The sequence below is a fragment of the Capsicum annuum genome, chromosome 12 (assembly GCF_002878395.1).
Source record: "Capsicum annuum cultivar UCD-10X-F1 chromosome 12, UCD10Xv1.1, whole genome shotgun sequence".
Classification (NCBI taxonomy): domain Eukaryota; kingdom Viridiplantae; phylum Streptophyta; class Magnoliopsida; order Solanales; family Solanaceae; genus Capsicum; species Capsicum annuum.
The window spans coordinates 11,820,932-11,842,862 of NC_061122.1; the positions used below are offsets into that span (position 1 = coordinate 11,820,932).

The following is a 21,931-nucleotide window of genomic DNA, read 5'->3' on the forward strand; positions in this document are numbered from 1 at the left end:
AAAATATTATCTTATAATTATTTATATATAATTTAGACAAATATTTAGAATTGTAATGAAGGAAGGGACATAGTGGAATAGTGGGGATGAGGACTATGTTGTGTGTATTGGTGGGTGCGTGGGTGGGGGGTAGTATGGGCGTGGGGTTGAAAATGAAGTGTGTTGGGGGTGGTGGGATATATAAGGACTATGGATAAATATGAGTCGTGTGTTAGAGGGTGCGGAATGGTGTAAAATATCATTTTTTGAATTTATTTTTATTTTTATTAATGAAATTATTTACTTTATTTTTCTCAAACTTTTTGCCTATAAAGATGTATTTTAAAAAATATTTGATGAATCGAATATGAAAGATTGAGAAACATTTTTCTAGACCAACCACATCCTTATCTTTTCAACTTCTTAAATGTCATTATTAGTGAAATGTAGATAAAGATAAGGTCAATTTGATACAACAATCCTAATTAGTAAACAACTTGATTAGGAAAAGTAGTTAACTTCTCCAGAGCAATTAATTGACTATATTTTAAAAATAGAAATTTGTTTTCCCCCAACAAAATAGAAAAATGTTAGTTAATTAATCTACTTGATCAACCATTGGATATACAATAATATACGTATGGGAGCTGAATGACAAATTGACAACTGGTTCACAGCAATATAATGTAGCAACTTGAATCTTAATAAAAGGATTTTTATTGGAAAATTTAAGTGTTGTAAGATAATACTAAATTACTAGTAGTAATATTGAAAGATCACAACAAAAAATATAGAGGGGAAGGGAGTTCTTTTTTTTTAAGAAAAAATATCTTCAAACGTATCACTTAAAGGGTCATAAAAAGATAGTCTTAAACATGACATTGATCACTAAGATCAAGAGAAAAGTAACGAAGATCACGACGAAATTAGCTAGAATCTGAATACGAATTCGATCAAACTCAATAATTTTTACTAAAATAACATATTTATATTCAAAGATTTATTAAATATATATAAATATTACATTTAAAACTCAATTATTAACACTTACCTCATTCTTTTGTTTGTTATTTACTACTGTTGCGTAACTACTGGGGCATTGGGTATATGTATAAGGAAAACCATACTAATTACCAACATTATTTGTTAGAGATTCTGAAGTGATTAAAGTATTTAAATATTTGGATTCCTTCCTACCATCAGTCTACACATATAGGTCAAAGTGGAGTTTAAAATATGTGGCTAAAAATTAATTAAACATAACGAAACTACTCAGTGGCTTTGAAATGACAACCTAATCCATAACGTGATTACCATAGAAATCGGATATTAAATTTGAAGTTAATTTAAATTAATATGTATCAAATTTGAATAGTTTGATGGTGAAATCTTTTAGAAACTTTATCAGTGATTCATCAGGATTCGTAGATAATTTATTTTTCTAAATTTTAATATTACGATATAACTTATACTAAAGTCACGATGATTCACTAGCAAGTCCCTCCATCAGAAGCTAAGATGAGCATTTATCTAGAAATTGCAAATAATTTTATTTCATAGTTAAGACATAATTTATATTAAACTCCTCACCAAGACTTGTGGCAATCAAAAAATGTACTATCTATGAACGTGATCACCAGTCATAATTAAGACCTAATTAAATGTGTAAAATAATCATATTATAATAAATCTAATTAATTAGGTGGGATTATGCCAACAAAATACAAAGATAAAAGTAATTTTCTGTCTTGATCTAAGTGCCGTATGCCAGATTTTTTGGGATATTTAGGAGAATTATCCAATTGAATATTCAGTCATATAATTGCTTCAAAATAAAAAAATCAAAGATTAGTTGTTAAGAGTTTGTTTACCTTGATTAAAACATCACATGAAAGTTGAATTCTTCAAATAAAACAAAACTTTAACTTTTGAAATATGTGAAAAGTTGCAAGAATATACAATGTAAATTACTAATTACAGAAATGGTTAAAAATAAAAAATAAAAAATAAAAAAAATACATCTAGCGTATTGAAAATGTCCCTCATTTTCTCGAAATTATGAAGGTGGTATATATTGATTTATTGGTTCACGTGATTCGAAACATAACTGGAAAACATTTGCATTGTTCCCACTAGTTCCTTCGATGCTTTAGGTTTTATGATTGGATTTAGAAGAAGACAATATCTTCTATTTTTTAATCTGCGATTTCGGTCCAAAATCGATGCAAATAAGTTCAATCAAAATTTCAAATCTAGGTTCAGCTCAATTTCTTTGTCCTTCAATAATATAATGGTGGATCCTCAAAAAAACACCATCTCATTTTATAAATGAATTTGGATGGGTCATATTATTTATGAGTTGGATGATCTAATATATGTGTTGTACATTTAATTAACTAAATTGAGCCTCGTATATGCTATTTTATTTATAATTTGTTAAAAGCGGAGATATTTTAAATCATAAATAATTAAGGACAACTGGAGTTCAATGGAACGAAGGAGGGGCATTTTAACATGAAAAATAACGTTATGGGCAACTGAGATCCAATTAAAAAAAAAAAAAAAAAAAAAACCGTTAAATCATTTTCAATATGTTAGGAATATGGCCATTTTATCGTTTTTAATTATTAAATCACCATTTGTTTCTCGAAGAGATCTATAATAGGGGTTTTAGTCTAAAATTGTTTCCTAATAATTGACTATTTTATAATTTGCTATTAAAAGAACCAAATCAGAAGCACGTGTTTTGATTATCAACTTAATCTTTACTTGGTCAAATATATATCAATAATTTGAATTATATATATTGACAAAAATATATACAAAAGAGAATATATAAGTGATGAAGGGTATTGAAAAGGAGTTTTATTTGTCAAAGAAAGTTTAGAAAACAACACGTCGATGGTGGGTTTCATTTAATTTGCTTGTTATAAGACTTCACATATATCGTGTGAATTTCTTCACTAACTTATTGCTAATTAGTTCGTAGCTAAATATGATTACTAAAAAATCTTATTTACTAAAATAAGTTTCACAAGTACCGTTTCACATTGATTGACATGTCTTTTCTATCAGTCAACACTAGGGGTGTGCATCGGTCGGTTCGGTTCGATTTTACGTGTTATTGGTTTTGTTTATCGGTTTTCGATTTTTAAATATGTAAAACCAATAACCAACCAATAAGATATTTTTTTATCGGTTTCGGTTTATCAGTTTTTGATCCTTAACGGTTCAATTTTCAGTTTAACCAATAAGAAAATACTTATAAAATAGAAATAGTAACAACTAACATACAAAAATGAAATCTTAATTACCACCAAAACCTACGCAATGCATTTTAGTTTACATGAATCTTTAAACTTGAACTGAATGTTAGGAAAAAAATTGAATCCTAACTATTGGAAGCTATAAATGCTTCAAGCTTTTTATTACGATAATAATCGAACTTTATATTGTGCCTTTATTGTCCTAAATAGGTTAATACTTTGCGAATCACTGAATTATGAATTAGTAGTGCATATAATCTATATACATACACACACACACACACACACACACACATATATATATATATATATATATATATATATACATATATATATAGATAGATAAAGAGAGATAACTTAGTGTATCCTTATTGGGTTATCGGTTTAACCGATAACCCAATAAGCTAAAACCGATACTGAACTATTTACCCAATAAATTTTTTTATAAAATCAATAAAAAAACCGTTAACCCGATAACCTAATATCAATAACCCAATAACATTTTTATCGGTTCGATTTATCGGTTGGTTCGATTTTTGCACAGCCCTAATCAACACACCGCTTCTTCACCCTTATAGCTCCATCCCCACCACCCCACACCCCTCTCCCGCCCTACTTTTCATCGTATTTGTATGGATTATATACAAACATTTAAAAAATAATATTTTTTCTTACTTAGGTATGACAAAAAAAATAAAGAAAACCCCCACTTATTTTCAAGAAAATATGAAGAAAGTAATATTTTTTTTTACTTAGGTATGACAAAAAAAATAAAATAAAACCCCCACTTATTTTTCTAGAAAATATGAACAAGTATCTTCCTTCCAAGTTCCAACCAAACACACCTAATTAGTTTCTTTCTAAGATATTTGTTATTGTCAGTTTCAGGATATATTCAAATAACCATTTATTTATAGGATGAATTCAAGATTTAATTTTCTTAGCTACCTTTCGAACTTATAATCAATGTCGACCCATAAAAAATAAATAGTAAAGCCATATATATTCTTTCCTGTCATTGTCTTTTAGTGCATTTAGCATTTGCAGTATAGTGTAAGCATTCAATGGTAATGTAAGTGTAGGTGGCTGATTTCACGATTTGTTTTTTAACTTATATAGGTTACACGAAGATAACTATACCGTTGCTCCAAGAGTCTCGTTCAGAAGTAAGTTTTCGACATTTTTTATTAATGACGTACAAATTAGTCGTTGTCATCATCTTTGTTAGAGTATAGATTTCGACTTTTTTTACAACAAATCAAAGCTAGTTAGTTGGTTGACCTTAGATATAGCCACTTGATCGATCAATGATAGAAATCATATAATAATATTATACGTAGTATATAACAGCTAAAGTTAAATTGAAGAGCAATCAATCTTTTGAAGAAAAAAAAATTCCACGTTGTAAATTTGCTTAGCAAATTAATAAAATAAACCTCGGACGTAAATCAATTTTTTTTAATTTTACATTTGATTTCATGAGGGTAAAAGAGTTAATGACACTTTTGGTTCCTCAATTATTAATAAAGTATAACTTTTATACTTCCTATCAATTAAGAATATAAATAAGGAAAGTGAAAAGCAAATCAAACAACAAATTAATCAAAAAATAACTTATTTTATCATTTAAAATCAATTTTTATAATAATGAAACTAGAACTAGATCTAGAAGTTAGGCTTGTAGGACATAGTATTCATTGGTCGACATAATATTTTAAATGTGTCATGTCTATCTCATGACTCATTCAAATAAAAATTAGTATAAACAACATAAATCTCATCCTGAAGGTAATTACATAGAATTTCGGATGTATTTTCTCTTTCCCAATTTTAGAAAAATATATATACATTATTCTTTGTCTTATATGTTTATAATGTATGAGATAACCGTTTTGTCTACAATTTTAAAAATAAAACCAGATACCATTATTCTCTCACACAATTAACTCCTATAATTAATGTGCTGATTTTATGGATGTTTGAAAATAGAAGTTGCAATACAAATTCAAAAATTTCCTGAAACATCATCATAATTGTTTTCCTTGCAATTGCATTTTTTGTTCTAAATGCCCCAATAATTTCTTCCCCAAAATAATTCTTCATATCTTCTCTAAATTTTTGATTACATGAGCTATCAATATGCAACGGGTGAGCCAAAACTTTGTCAATATAACATTTCATGTCCTGAGACAATAATATATATTTGCAAAGTTATCAGAACTATCACAAAAAAATTAAGTTACAACAAAAAAAACAAAAAACAAAAAAAGGGAGCAACAAATCAGCATAACCTTATACAATAGTTCAACATGTATGTGTACACCTTATATATAGTACGTCTATGTATAATGTTATCATGAAAACGAATGTAAAATATAAACTTTCTAAATGTATAAAGTAACCTTATACATATTATAAGGATGTCATGAAGACTAATATCTAATGTAAATTTTATAATTTATAATGTAAATATCTAAAGTATAATGTGACCATAAACGTATGAGGTTAACACAGTCAAAATAAACGTATTATAATTATATTGTAGAAGGTTACAATTGTAACGTATAATGTATCCAACGTATATCAAAATATATCAACGTAAAGTATTATAAAAAAGTATTAACGTATAAGAAACATTTACTCAAGTAAATAACGTATTATAAAAATATACCTTTCTATTGCATAATGTAAATATTTAAAGTATAATGTGACCATAAAACCAACGTCGCATAAAAGTAATAGCTAATGTAAGCTTTCTAATGTATAATGTAAATATCTAAAGTATAATGTGACCATAAAATCAACAAAGTTTATGTGCCGAAAAGAGGAGACAAAATTGGAGGAGGGATTTTGAATTAACGGATGTACAAACCTGAAGAGAAAGATGAGGTTGATATTGGTTTGCGAACTTAATTTTTTCCGATGTTTACCTTATTAGTATCTGAAGCAAAGCCGACAAATCAATATATCGTGTATCGTGGGGAGTTTAGTCTAGTAGGTGGGTGGGTGAGTGGGTGGGGAATTTGAGAACTACATACGCAACAAAGAAAAAAATGAAATAAATTTTGATTTAAATGAAAAAAATGATGAAGTTAATTACTTGATCAGTTAATGCTTGATAAGTTAAAGAGTTTTGAACCCCCAAATCACGTTAGCAAGGTTTTAGGCGGAAAATATGAAATGCAAAGTTGGAGCAAAATTAGGTGGATTAGGATGTATAAGGAATATGAGAGAGAAAGTAAAAAAAGTAGGGATTTAAGTAATTACTTTGAGATTTTTGTAATTTATTTATCAATATGGATTTTATGTAATAAGGTAAAGTTACTTTGTGTATGTATGTAATTTTTCCTAAAAATTAACCATCGAGTTTGCTATTGAGATTTTGGATCAAGGACATGTAAAATGAACGTGTCTCTGATCTCTCTTAGAGCATTATTGTCTTGTTGGACGACCATAGGTCTATGCATCCTCGCAACCAAGTATTCGATTTCTATATCGATGTTATAAAGGTTGGGGGAGCTGATTTTAGGGTCCGTTCGCGCCTTTTCTCGACTCAGTCTAAACGCTAGGAACGATTGAAGGATGCTGCAACGAAGCCACAAAGGTCACATCTACTACCTATCGAGTTTTGGATTGGAAGAGGGAAGCCTCTCAGTCCTTATATGAAGGGAAAGAAAGTCAATTTTCTCCGAAATAAATTCAAACCCAAAGAGATACATGTCTTCCTTGAAGAGTTGGTGTTTGATTGTGAACGAGAGATCCTTGAACGCACTGTTTTACTCAAATGGGTATCGCAATTGCTCAAATGGGTCTCTTGGTACCATTCTGTCGCAATGTCACCAGAAGTAACCGTTGATCAATTGATAGATAAGATGGGCGGCTCTCGTGCCGAATTACAAGTTGACTAGTAAAAAATCAACGCTATAAAGATATCTACACATTAATTATATATTACCCTCTCTATTTCAAAATTATTGAATTGTTGAGGTATTGAGCCCCCTTAAGAAAAAAATAAGACATAAATTAGTTATATTTTTTTATTTTTATCCTTTTCAAACTCCAAATCGTTACTATTGATCTTCTATGTATAAAATAATTTGCATAGTAACAAAAATAACGCTATAAAGATATTACACGTTAGTTATTATTGATCTTCCATATACAAAAAAGATCCTACATAATTGGATAATATTTGTAATGGATTTATAAAATCAAATAGCCAGTATAAAATATGTATTTCTTCAATTATCCATTTTCAACAATGACCAATAGAATATTACTATTTTAGTCGATCATTTGACAGATTTTTTCTAAAGTATATGTATTTTTTATACACCCTTCTTTCCAAGAAACTTGCCCAAGTCAACTATGAAGTCCATGTTTTATTAGGCTAACCCCCTCCCCCTAAGTCCACCCACCCCACCCCTCAGTAGGGTAGTGTTGAAATTTATTTATTTTTAAGTAGTGGGGTGCATGCCTACGTTTGGTTTTAGGAAGAGAGCATTTCATGTATGTGTGGCCAAACTTTTATAAGTCATAAGTGCTTATAAATATCACCACAGCAACTAGCTTCACTTAGATCAATTTGATCAAATTGTCTAAAACATTATATCACATTTTGTTCTGCGAGATTTTCAAAAAATCACCAAATATGGTGTCAGCCAAAGCTGGCGACGCTGGTTTGGCCAACATGCCGATGAACCTACCTATACGAGTCCTCATGAGCCGGTGGTTCATGGTGTTTGCGACCATGTTGATCCTATCGGCAGCTGGTGCCACCTACATGTTCGGTCTATATTCCGGTGACATAAAAACTTCACTTGGTTATGACCAAACCACCCTCAATCTACTAAGTTTCTTCAAAGATTTAGGATCCAATGTTGGCATTCTATCTGGCCTAATTAATGAAATTTCACCACCATGGGTTGTCCTTTCAATTGGGTCTGTCCTAAATTTTTTTGGCTATTTCATGATATGGATGGCTGTGACCAAAAAAGTGTCCACACCTAAAGTTTGGTTAATGTGCTTGTACATTTGCATTGGTGCAAACTCACAATCATTTGCCAATACTGGAGCACTTGTGACATGTGTCAAGAATTTTCCAGAGTCACGTGGTGCCGTTCTTGGACTACTCAAAGGTTTTGTGGGTCTAAGTGGTGCTATTTTGACACAAATTTATCATGCAATTTATGGTAATGATTCTAAGTCTCTGATCTTGCTTATTGGTTGGCTTCCTGCTGTTATTTCCTTTGTTTTCCTACGTACCGTTAGGATCATCCAAGTTGTTAGAATAGCACATGAACTCAAAGTGTTCTACAAGTTTTTGTATATGTCACTTGGTCTAGCTGGGTACCTCATGGTGATGATCATACTTCAAAAGAAATTTGATTTTACAAGGGTTGAGTATGTTTTGAGTGCAGCCCTTGTACTTGTCTTGCTTTCCTTACCACTTGGTTTGGTGATAAAGGAAGAAATTGATTCATGGAAAGTCAAGAAACACGCCTTGGATAGTATTTCTGAGGTGAAAGTGGTAACTGAGAAGCCGAAAACTAGTACTGAGGCTCCTCAGCTACCACCATCATCGTCAACTGCCACCAGTACTGCTACTTTCGAGAAGTCAAAAAGTGATCAGAATAATCAGCTATCACAATCGCCAGCTGTTACAACCGATGACTCAAAAGATCCAGAAGTTTCCTGCTGGAAGACGATTTTCCGGCCACCAGACCGGGGTGAAGACTTCACTATACTCCAAGCCCTTTTCAGCCTTGACATGTTAATCCTATTTTTTGCTACAATTTGTGGAGTTGGAGGGACTTTAACAGCTATAGACAACTTGGGACAAATTGGAACCTCACTTGGCTACCCTAAAAAGAGCATTAGCACATTTGTGTCCCTAGTGAGCATATGGAATTATTTAGGAAGGGTAGTGTCTGGTTTCCTTTCTGAACATATCTTGCAAAAATACAAATTTCCAAGACCCTTAGCCCTAACCATAACACTAATAGTCTCTTGCATAGGCCACCTTCTCATAGCCTTTAATGTCCCTGGTGGACTATATGTTGCATCTATAATTATTGGTTTTTGCTTTGGGGCACAATGGCCACTACTTTTTGCAATAATTTCTGAGCTATTTGGACTAAAGTACTACTCAACATTGTACAATTTTGGGGCAGTGGCAAGTCCAATTGGTTCATATTTGCTAAATGTGAGAGTTGCTGGTCATTTATATGATAAAGAAGCAGAAAAACAATTGAAGGCATTGGGAAGGAGAAGGATGAAAGGGGAAGATTTGAATTGTGATGGAGTTGTGTGTTTTAAATTAGCTTTTATTATTATAACATTAGCTACTATTTTTGGGGCTTTGGTTTCAATTATTTTGGTGATTAGGACTAGAAAGTTTTATAAGAGTGATATTTATAAGAAATTTAGAGAACAAGCTAAGGCTGCTGAAATGGAAATGGCATTGGCGCAAAATGGTACCAAGTGATAGATTAGTGTGAATTGTAAGAAGACGAAATGAAATGAAAAAAAAAAGTCAAAGAGAAAAGAAATTTAGATAGTTTTTGGCATGTTTGTAGCATACGAGTACATGGAATGAAATATATTTTTATTTTCTCCATACATGTATTTTCCTTTTCTTTTTAATGTATTTCGTTGCGTTAGGAGATTGGTATTGAGATTCTTGCCTATCATCCTATTTTGCAAAAATGGAAATTTAGGTAAGTGCTTTTATAACATATGTTAGAACTGCTTTTTGTGTAAGAGTCTTCAATCTACGTTCAAAGCTATTTCAGATAGCGTCTTTTATCTTTTTTTCTTTTTTTCCAAAGAAAGAGGAAATAATTACAGTTCAGGCTGAAATGAAATAATTTGATATTGTTACAAAGGGAAAGAATGAACAAAAGAGAAATGTGTATATATAAATTAAATGAGAGTACTGAAATCCAAGCTAACTCCTTTAAAAGAATTTTATCACTAATTTTATTTAGCAGAGAATCATCAAAATTTTGTTATCTACAAACTATTTAATAATAACAATAAAATTCGTAACTAATTTCTGATTTTTTTAAAAATAATTATGTCAATTTATGTAATAATTGAGGTATATTTGGACCATCTGAATTTTTGGGGGGAGAGGAAGCTGCTTTGTTTGACTTAAATATGTGGTGTTAGAATATTCTTTTGTTTGACTTAAATATGTGGTGTTAGAATATTCTTTTATAAATAAGAGGCAGTGTAGTAGAATGCACGAGATTGATATTTCTGCTTCAGGTGCTTTAATTGTAATTTTATGATTACTTAATTATTATAAGTTATTTATGTATTAAAAAATTAATAATATTTAATAAAAAATAAAATAAATATTTATCACATGTCTGCTTTAGTTGATTCAATTGTAATTTTATTATAGCATCACTAATTAATTATTATATTCCTAATTAAATATTATAAGTCATTTACATTATAACAAATTAATAATATTTAATTAAAAAATAAAATAGTTATTTATAACATGTCTGTTTCAGCTGCTTCAACCATAATTTTACTGTATCACCTTTAATTAATTATTATAATTCATCTAAGTATTAAAAAATTAATAATATTTAATAAAAAGGTACAATTGACATAAACTGAAAATAACTCTTAATGTTTTAAATTAACTTGACGACTTATATGAGACCTTCTTAAATTTTTTTTACAAGTATTTTTTTAAAGTAATTTTGATAAAGGGAGTTCATCAGCTGAAGTCGACAGCAGATCGACATGTCTGTTTCAGCTGCTTCAATCGTAATTTTACTATATTGCCGCTAATTAATTGTTATAAGTCATACGCATATTATAAAATTAATAATATTTAATGTAAACAAGTAAAATAAATATTTTTGGTATGTTTGCTTTAACTGCTTCAATTGTGGTTTTATTATATCACCCATAATTAATTATTATAAGTCATCTAAGTATTTAAAAAAAATAATACTTAATTAAAAAATAGATATAAAATGATAATTTTACTATGTCATTTCTAATTAGTAGAATGGACGAGAAATTATTATAAATCACAATAATTTAAAACTGAAATTATTTTTAAAATATAATTGACTATCAATGCCACAAAAGATTGAACAAGATAGTAACATATATTATTTGAAAATTACATAAAAAAGTACTAAAAATTACAATGGTTAATAACTTAAAATATCTAAAGAAATATTAAAAATATGATAAATTATCTAAATTTTATTTGCGTCACATAAATTGAAGCAAAAAAATAATTTATATTGCACGGGCCCTCGGTATCTAGTCTCTTATTTATAAGAGGCAGTTTAGTAGCTGAAGCAGGCAGGAGGTTGACATGTTTGCTTCAGCTGGTTCAATTGTGATTTTACGATATCACCCTAATTAATTATTATAAGTCATTTATATATTAAAAAATTAATAATATTTAATAAAAAATAAAATAGATATTTATGACGTGTCTGCTTTAGCTGCTTCAATCATAATTTTATTATAACACCCCTAAACTAATTAAATCTTAGAAGTCATTGACATAATAACAAATTAATAATATTTAATTAGAAAAAATAAAATAGTTATTTATGACATGTCTACTTCAGCTACTTCAACCATAATTTTACTGTATCATCCTTAATTAATTATTATAAGTCATCTAAAAATTAAAAAATTAATAATATTTAATAAAAAGGTAAAATAGACATAAACTGAAAATTAACTCTTGATGTTTTAAATTAACTTGACGACTTATATGAGACCTTCTTAATTTTTTTCACGGGTATTTCTTAAAGTAATTTTGATAAAGGGAGTTCATCAACTGAAGCCGGCAGCAGATCCGCATGCCTGTTTCAGCTGCTTCAATCGCAATTTACTGAGTTGCCACTAATTATTATTATAAGTCATCTACATATTAAAAAAATAATAATATTTAATACAAACAAGTAAAATAAATATTTTTGGCATGTTTGCTTTAACTGCTTCAACCGTGATTTTATTATATCATCCATAATTAATTATTATAAGTTATCTAAGTATTTTAAAAAAATATTTAATAAAAAAATAGATATAAAATGATAATTTTACTATGTCACTTCTAATTAGTAGAATGAACGAAAAATTATTATAAATCACAATAATTAAAACTTAAATTATTTTTAAAATATAATTGACTATCAATGTCACAAAAGATTGAACAAGGAGAGTAACATATATTATTTGAAAAATTACATAAAAAAGTACTAAAAATTACAATGGTTAACAACTTAAAATATCTAAAAACATATTAAAAATATGATTAATTATCTAAATTTTATTTGTTCATATAAATTAAAGAAAAAAAATAATTTATAACGGGCCCTCGGTATCTAGTTACTTATATATAAGAGGGAGTTTGAGTGCTGAAGCAGGCAGCAGGTCGACACGCTTGCTTCAGCTACGTCAATCATATTTTTACTGTATCATCCCTAATTAATTATTATAAGTCATTTAAATATTAGTAAAATAATAATATTTAATACAAATGAGTAAAATAAACATTTCTGACATGTCTGCTTCGGCTGCTTCAACCGTAATTTTACCATATCACCTCTAATTAATTATTATAAATTATCTAATAAATTAACTCTTGATGTTTTAAATCAGTTTGGCATTTTATATGAGGCTCACTCAGGTTAATTTCACAAGTAATTTTTTATAGTTATTATGTTATATCACTTTTAATACATGTCGGCTTTGCGACTTCAATCGTGATTTTACTATATCATCCCTAATTACTTATTATGGTTATTTAAGCATTAAAAAAATTATATTATTAGTATCATATATAAGAAGTCACAATAAGCAGCTGAAGCAAGCTGCTCATGTTCGACATGCTTGTCTTAGCTTTTTCAATTGTGATTTTACTATATTAGCCCTAAGTAATTATTATATGTCATTTATATATTAAAATATTAATAATATTTAATTAAAAAATTAAAACAGATATTTATGACATGACTGTTTCAACTACTTCAATCGTAATTTTACTAAATTACTCATATTTAATTATTATAAGTAATTTAAGTATTGAAAAATTAATAATATTTAATAAAAAGGTAAAATAGACGTAAAATGATAAATTATTTTTTGATGTTTTAAATTAACATGATGTCTTATATGGAACCACTTAAAAAAAATTCACAAGTATTTTTACAATAATTTTACTATGTCACTTTTAATTAAAAGAATTGAAAAAAATATTATAAATCACAATAATTAAGAACTTAAATTATTTAAAAAATATAATTGACTATCAATGTCACAAAAGTTTAAACAACTTAAAATATCGCTATGCAAATTTCATCAATCTAAATATAATATTATATGTCTAGCTTAAAATTTATCAACCAAACAAATAAAACTTTTAATTAAATGATAGGATTATATATAACGTAAAATTTTTAAGGATCAACATTGAGCCGTGCATAGCACGGCGTAAGCTGGCTAGTTTTAAAATAGTTGGTACTAGGTTATCATGTTTAATTGTTTTTAGCAATTTGTTTAATTTGCTGATAGAGATGCTGTTTGTATAGAGGAATATACTAGTACGTTGTAATTAACAATAATATAATTTAAGAAATGTAGAGAATCCAATAAGAATGGAGATAAAGTATGCACCACATATGATATTAGGATCTTTACAGGAGGAGATGGATATTACAATTGTATCTGCAATCGTGAAATGTGGTGAGATGAATGAGATTTTTTTAATTTAGCTAAAGGTCTCAAATTCAAACTCTAAAAATGAAAAAGTTTCTATTAGCTAAAAACATTTTAAACAGAAGTGACCCGAATATGAATAATTAGTCAAGCCAGTGACCCTTTCAGATATAAAATGATTATAAAAATAAGAATAAGAAGGTTTGCAATTATTTTTACTTTGTAATGTTGTCTTACTCTTTTAGATTTACCATTTAATCATAAAATAGTTTATGATTGAGCTTAGTTTTAAAAAAAAAGCTCAAGCACTAAAATTCTCACTATATGTGAAGTTTGCAGAAGGACCGAATCACACGAATTCATTTAAGCAGCCTTATCTTGCAATACTACGTATGACAAAGAAATGTAATTCAACTTAATGAGTTGATGTATCAATATTGATATATTTCACCTTATACTTTTGGAGGCTTTCACTTTCAAGTCTAGACAAGTAATTAATTATGAACTGTTGTTTGGTCCATTTAGGCATGCCAACTTTCATGTTTCTGTTTTTCTCTCTTTAAGGTCCAATTACTGTGACTCATGAATAACTAACTACCAACAATTTGGCAGATGATAAATAGGTAAAAACTTATAGCTACTCGGTGTATACACTAAATTAATGTTTTTCATTATAGTTAAGTAATTAAATAAGTAAAATATATATTAATTAATCATGGTCAAGTAACGTGAACTCTAAATTAAAACACATAGCATGTATGTATTGGCTTGATGTATACACCGAGTGCATCTAAGTTTTAACAAAATAAATACTCCCTCAACCTCATTTTAGTTGATCATCTTACTAAAAATAAATGTTCACGCTGATTACTTATTAAATCAGGATAAAATTAATTATTTTTTTCTATTTTAGCCATCTAATTAATAACATAAATTAAATGTGAATAATTGCAATTTCAGTGTGCATTTCTATGCTCAATAAATATCATTTATATGGATAAAAGGTAAAGTGGTAAAATTCATCATTTAATTTATTATTTCTTAATCACCGTATAAAATAGAATGTGCTTAACTAAAATGGGACGAAGGGAGTTGTAACACCCCAACTTAGGATAAGGAGTCCCACATCGGTAAAACATAAGAGGGATGCTGGATATATAAGTAAGCAAGTCTTACTTCCTAGTGACGTGTTTTAAAGTCGTACGGGCCTGCGCCCAGAACAGACAATATCACTAGTGGGTTGGGTTGTTACAGGGGTCTCTCGGGCCTTGATACGACTCGGATCGTGACAAGAATGGAATCAGAGCTGCTCCTGTGTCAGCCCTCTGCCGATGTGGGCCAGAGTTCAGACAGAGTTTAGCCAAATTCTGATAAAGCGGGGCTAGACAAATCTCATTCGGTGGGGCAAACTTCAACGAGGACGCTGAGTCCATAGGGGGATGTATGTAACACCCCAACTTAGGATAAGGAGTCTCACATCGTCAAAACACAGGAGGGTTCAACGAGGACGCTGAGTCCATAGGTTGGGATGTATGTAACACCCCAACTTAGGATAAGGAGTCTCACATCGGCAAAACACAGAAGGGATGTTGGGTATGTAAGTAAGCAAGTCTTACTCCTAATGACGCGTTTTACAAGCGGGTCTGGGACCAAAGCGGACAATATCACTAGTAGGTTGGGCCGTTACACGGGTCTATCTGGCCTTGATGGCTTAGGATGCCCGTCACGGCCAAGGCCCCGGCTCGAGTCGTGACAGGAGTATTCTTTGTTACATAACTATAAGTCTCGAATTCTAGTATATTACAACGATTTTTGAAGTGAATTTGTCTTGAACGGAGGGTCTATCGAAAACAGACTCTCTACCTCATCTTTTAGTAGTGACGCATACTGCGTACACTTTATTCTCCCCAATATATTATTGTTGTATATCTCTCGAATTCAAATTTTGAAAATGAAATTATTTTTAGTAAGAAATTTATTTTCTCAAAATACGGCCTTTTTCTATAAGCCTTCTTGCCAACAATTGTTGGAATAACCTTCAAACTTTTATTACCTCTCTCCTATGTTATAAAAGGGGAATGCATATGTTTACCTTTGTTTGAGTTCGTTTGGACAGGATTAAAAAAATATCTTTTAGCTTAAGTGATTAAAAATTCAAAATAAGTACTTATAAATTAATTATATAAGTATTTTGATAGAAGTATTGAACCTGAAAAAATTGTTGATGTGTTTAACAAACAAGTGATGTTAAACACATTTTTATTGTCATAATGACTTAACTGTCCTTAAAGTCGTTAACACCATAAATAAGGTGAATTATTTATAGTTTATAATTTTAATAATTTACAAATAATTTCTATTTAAATACATTTTCAACGTAAAGTGATTATGTGAGGTCAGTTTATAATATAAGTTACTTTTTTTATTTTTAAATGTTAAAAGATAAAAATTTTAGGATATTTTTATATAAAAATAGTATTATATTGTAGTATTGTAAACTTGTAACAATTTGGTTATGTTAAAAAATATATAAATCTCTGATGTAATGATGGATTCGCTGAAAATAAAGGAGAATTAGATAAGAGGAAATCGAAGGAAAGAGACGGAGAGAAGCAACAAAGAGAAAAAAGAAAGAAAAACTATATATTTAAGGGCTACAAGTTTAAGGTAGTATTGGAATTGGAAGAAAATATAAGGGATAAAAGATAAATATTTTGATCAAACCTAAAAGAATTTTAATCTAAAACGTGAGAAGCTTTTTAATTTCATCAAACATAAAAAAAAAAAGTTAATAAAAGGATTAAAAGCTAATTTAATAAGATTTTAATCCTATCCAGACGGGCTCTTAGTTGTTTGACATGTCTTGTTCATTTCACTCTTAAAGGAATATTTGACATGTCTTGTTCATTTCACTCTTAAAGGAATATTTTTGAGATACCAATTTTATTGGATAAATAACTTTAGATCTTTATTTTGTCCCCTATATATCCCTTCCTTGCAAATTTCTCACTAAATTAGTTATGTCAAAATGAATTTTAAATATCGAGGGAAAAATTAAAATAAAAAATGTGATGCATGAATTGGAACAAAATGCATGCTAGGTCCTTTTTGCATAGATGAAACAAAATCAGACTTAATAGTTGAAGTGCAAAGTAGTGGAAGTGTTAAAATGGGCAGGTCAAGACTAATTGCTAGCGGGCAAATCACATAAATATATAAAATATACAAATTTAGAGTCTATATTACAAAATCTCCTATTGGGTTCAAGGTGTATGTGAATGGAAAATGGAGGAAAAATGATGGAAAGAAAGAAGACACCAATTCGGAAAATGTACTCCCAAATTGAAAAGTTCACTCATTTCTCCCACATTGGTGGGAGAAGAGAACTTGTGAGTGTTTATAATGAGAAACATTAACTTCACATGGTAAGTGAGGCAAGAAATAAGAGATACTTTGTGCCGTTGTTGCCGTCACTTGACTTCAGATCAATTGAGGAGATCTAAATTTTTTAGATAAAATTTATTTGAAACTTGTTTACAAATGATAATTTTATCCAAAATTCCAAAATCTGAATTTCTCCAAATGTGGGCACAATTCCAACGCTTACGCAACACACATCATGAAAAGGCACACTGTTTTGAAATGTGGTCGAAACTGCGGACGCAGTTCAAACGCAGATGATCACTGGAATCTGCAAAATGTCATCTGCGGCCGCACTTTGAACGCAGTCTTGCCGCAGTTCCAGTGCAGATACGTGACTGTTACAGAAAGGTTGCTTTCTGCTGAACCAATGCATCCTTTTTGAAAGGATACACTTAAGGCTATAAATACCTGCTATTTTCCTCAGGTATGGATATGAATTTTGACAGCAAAAACACTTCTATACTTAACAAAAACTCTGTGTGATTATTAAGTTGTTAAGTGAGTTCGTAGAATCCGACAATTTGAGGTACCACTATTGTTCGGATTGTAGGCCATTTTATCCTGGGAGAAAGATTTCATAACCTCGGGTACAGTGAAGGAAATTATTACTTAAGTACACTCCGTAAAGTCGGGGAACTTGGCCTTAAATTCTGTTTCATCTATTTTCTAAAATCTAACACACTTCTTGGATAGATTATTAGTAATCTTGTGTTGAAGGTATTAAAGAACTTCAAAGGTGTTCTTGTTTATACATGAACTATTGTTGAAGTTGGTGTTGTATATATATACAGATTCATGTACCCGAAATACACATGAAATAACATCTACCAGTATTATTTTTTATTTACAAAAGGTAGTTTTTATTAACAAATCTATCAACTATTCAATTGCCATAGTTCTTTTGAAATAACCTTTACAAACACTACTTTCTATACCATATTTATATTATAATTTTTTAACATAGTTAAATAATCTTTAGAGGACACTAATTTTTATATCAATTTTATATTATATTTACATGAGCATCATTTTATATATTATTTTTAGATTATTATTTTAGAAGATAATTATACCTCATAAAAATATATCATATTCAAATGTCATAAGGTTTTTGATATAACCTTTATGAAACACCAATTTTTATATCATATTTATATTATATTTTTAGTATCTTGAGCCGGGAGTCTATCGGAAAGAACCTCTCTACTTCTTCGACGGTAGCGGTATGGACTGCGTACATTTTACCCTCCTCAGACTTCACTTGGTGAGAATACACTAGGTTTGTTGTGGTTGTTGTATTATATTTTTAGTATGTAGTAAAATAATTTTTAGATGACACCAATTTCTATATTCATTGCATATCAGGTTTATACAAATATCAATTTCTATATTATTTTTATACCATTTACAGAATATATAACCTCTATGAAACACCAATTTCTATACCATATTTATATCATGTTTATAAAAACAGCAGTTTCTACATTATTTTTATACCATTTACAAAAATATGTAAATAATCGGAGAAGATATAATAGTCATGGTTTCTGTCGCTACGAATCGAATATCATCGATAACAATGTACGCATACAAAATACTTTTAACCAGTGTAGGCTAAGTAGTGGCAATAAGAATCTGAACTTTCTGAAATTTGAACATCAACACGCACAAAAACCCCACATACACGCCACCACAGAAAAAATGAAAAAAAATTGAGAGGGGAATAAGTCAGAGAGAGGAGAGTGAAGAATGACGAGAAATGGAGGAAATCGATTGGACAAGCGCTAGTTTAGTAGGCTAATCTTGTTTTTTCGACGAATTTTCGCTGGAATTGGCTGCATTGTTAATTCCCGTCAAAATCCCTCAAACCCTCCCCTAATCTTGTTTTTTACAGTGATATCCGCCGGAAACAAGTGAACAGCAGCAGCGCCACAAGCTCTTATTCCAAAATTGATGTTAAAAATCGAGCTAATCTTGGTTTTTCCGACGAATTTTTGATGGAATTGGCTGCACTGTTAATTCCGTCAAAAAACCCCCAAACCCGCCCCTAACATGATTTTTTCGGTGATACCCATCGAAAACGAGCAAACAACAGTAGATCCACAAGCTTCGTCAAAAAGCCCCCCAAACCCGCCCCTAACTTGGTTTTTCTGGTGATACCCGCCGGAAACGGGCAAACAGCAGCAGATCCACAAGCTTCTTTTTTCAAAATTGATGTTAAAAATCGAACCATCCTTTAACTATTTCTTCACTCTCTGCGTTTCTTCTTTTTCCTCTCTTCGTTTGTGTCCCTTTTTCTGATTTAATTCTCTTCTCCTATTTAATAGGTTTTGTTAGTTTTGTGTTGTATATTTTGTAAAATAGAATTTTTTGATATATTTTGTAATATAGACTCTAATATTGTATATTTATGTGATTTTTCCATTGATATTTGACTCGGACTTGTTCTAAAAAGTTGGGGTATTTCAACTGTTTGTTGACACCCAATTAAGCCTTAACAGGCCAAAGAGGAATGGGCTTCTTACATTATATAGAGGGTGACAAAAGAAAAGGAAAAAAAACGTATATAACAATTATTAGATAGGAAATTATAACTTATACAATCACTTTCATTTTTTCAAGTTGTAGCAAATCTTACAAAAAAATAAAAAATAAAAATATTTTTTTCCTTTTAATGGAAAAAAAGATTTTTATATCCCCAAAATAGGGATGTCAGTTATTGTCAGATATCTTCATCACCTTAAATATCTCAATAAACAGTTTTCATATAACTAATTACCATCTTAAACGTATTTACCATAAACATATTTTTGTTCTCATCTTACGAAATTCCAGTTTCTATCAAATTTTCGCTTATTCTTCTTAAACAACTTCAGTTATATGTTTAAAGTTGATCAAACTAATGAACGGTGAAAGGGTACATTCGCTTCTTGTTATGTATGGAGGAAGATGGAATGTTAACGGTATGTTAATTGTTAAGGTCGTTTTGTAGAAACAAGATTGTTGTCATTTAAATGTTGAAATTGATTGGTGTTAACGGTATGTTAATTGTTAACATTCCTAGGATACATTTTCGGGACTAAACTGACACACATACAAATTTCATACAAATCATCAAAAAGTGCACTTTATAATCATTCAAATTTCATACATTTTCGGGATTAAACTGCACTTTAAGCTATTGCATCTTCAAAAAATGCCCGAACAAAGAATTTTCAAGCCTTTCAAAGTGCTTCTTTTTCCATCTTAACATAAGATCATCGAAAACATCAACCTTAATGTACGATGCCCAATGACTATATGTTTTTCGCTCCTAGATACATTTACAAATACAAAAATAAGAACGTAAAAATACAATAATATTTAGCTTTTAATAGTTGGAAGACGATCTGTTGATTGTTGCAACAAACATATAGTTTAAGTAATAACATAATGTATCAAGGAAATGTATGTTATTACATATTGTATCAAGGAAATCTTCAAATCTTTTGGAAACACACTCAAATGAAAAAAAGCATACAATTTGCATAAATAATTTATATAGATTTTGAACTAAAAAAATCAACAATCAAATATTTTTTACACACACAAGAATAACTATTATTATGAAACAAAAACTGTACGTGCATTGATAATTTAAAGAATATGCAAAAATAATATGAAAAATTAATTTTGTGTTTTTTTGAAAAGAAGATGCTTATTATCTGAAACCCATTTTTTTCACTGAAGAAAATGAATATTATATGAAACCCACTTTTTTCTCAATCTTATATTTTCAAGGGAAGAGTATGAATATTATCTGAGTAAGTTAATCGAGAAACAATTTTCAATAAAGTTTTGAAAGGTTGAGTATTTGAATGGAGAGAAAGGTGATTCAGATACTTTTTCGGAACATTAATTTGATTTACACGTAATCTTCTTTCAATAAAGTTATCTGATAAAAGTGTGCAATCTTTTAAATAAAAAATAATATATATTTACCATAATTATCAATACACAATTTAAGGGGATATTGATTACAACCCTATAAATGTGGAACTGATTTTAAATTATATAATTAAAAACGAATTTTGAAAATACAATTAAAATAATATATCTTTTATTAAGTTGCTATAACTTGTAACTAAATTGCTATTAATGCAATTATCTAAGTGTTGCTAAAATTTGTTATTTTAGATCTAATAATACTATAGGGATAATTTTCTCTAAAAAAAATTCAATTAAATAACCACATGTGTATATATAATGTATAGATATTATATAAATAATATATAATCGTATATATGATGTACAATTATGCATCGGAGATGTATGTGCATCTTATACATTTTTATACAATATTTACATATACATATGATGTAAAACTGTATGTCAGAGATGTATATACATCATATACACTATTTATTCAATATTTACATATACAACAACAACAGACTCAGTGTATTCCCACAAAGTGAGGTCTGGGGAGGGTAAGATGAACGCAGTCCATACCGCTATCTCCGAAGAAGTAGAGAGGCTGTTTCTGATAGACTCCCGGCTCAAGATAAAGAATA

At 29.5% G+C, this 21,931-nt stretch overlaps 1 protein-coding gene across 1 annotated transcript; it reads left to right on the forward strand.

The window, feature by feature from the left end:
- The first annotated feature begins 7,718 nt into the window (after positions 1–7,718).
- LOC107851584 lies at positions 7,719–9,866 on the forward strand. Its single transcript, XM_016696651.2, has one exon. The coding sequence runs from the start codon at positions 7,897–7,899 to the stop codon at positions 9,730–9,732; it is 1,836 nt and encodes a 611-aa protein (XP_016552137.2). The 5' UTR covers positions 7,719–7,896; the 3' UTR covers positions 9,733–9,866.
- Positions 9,867–21,931: the final 12,065 nt, after the last annotated feature.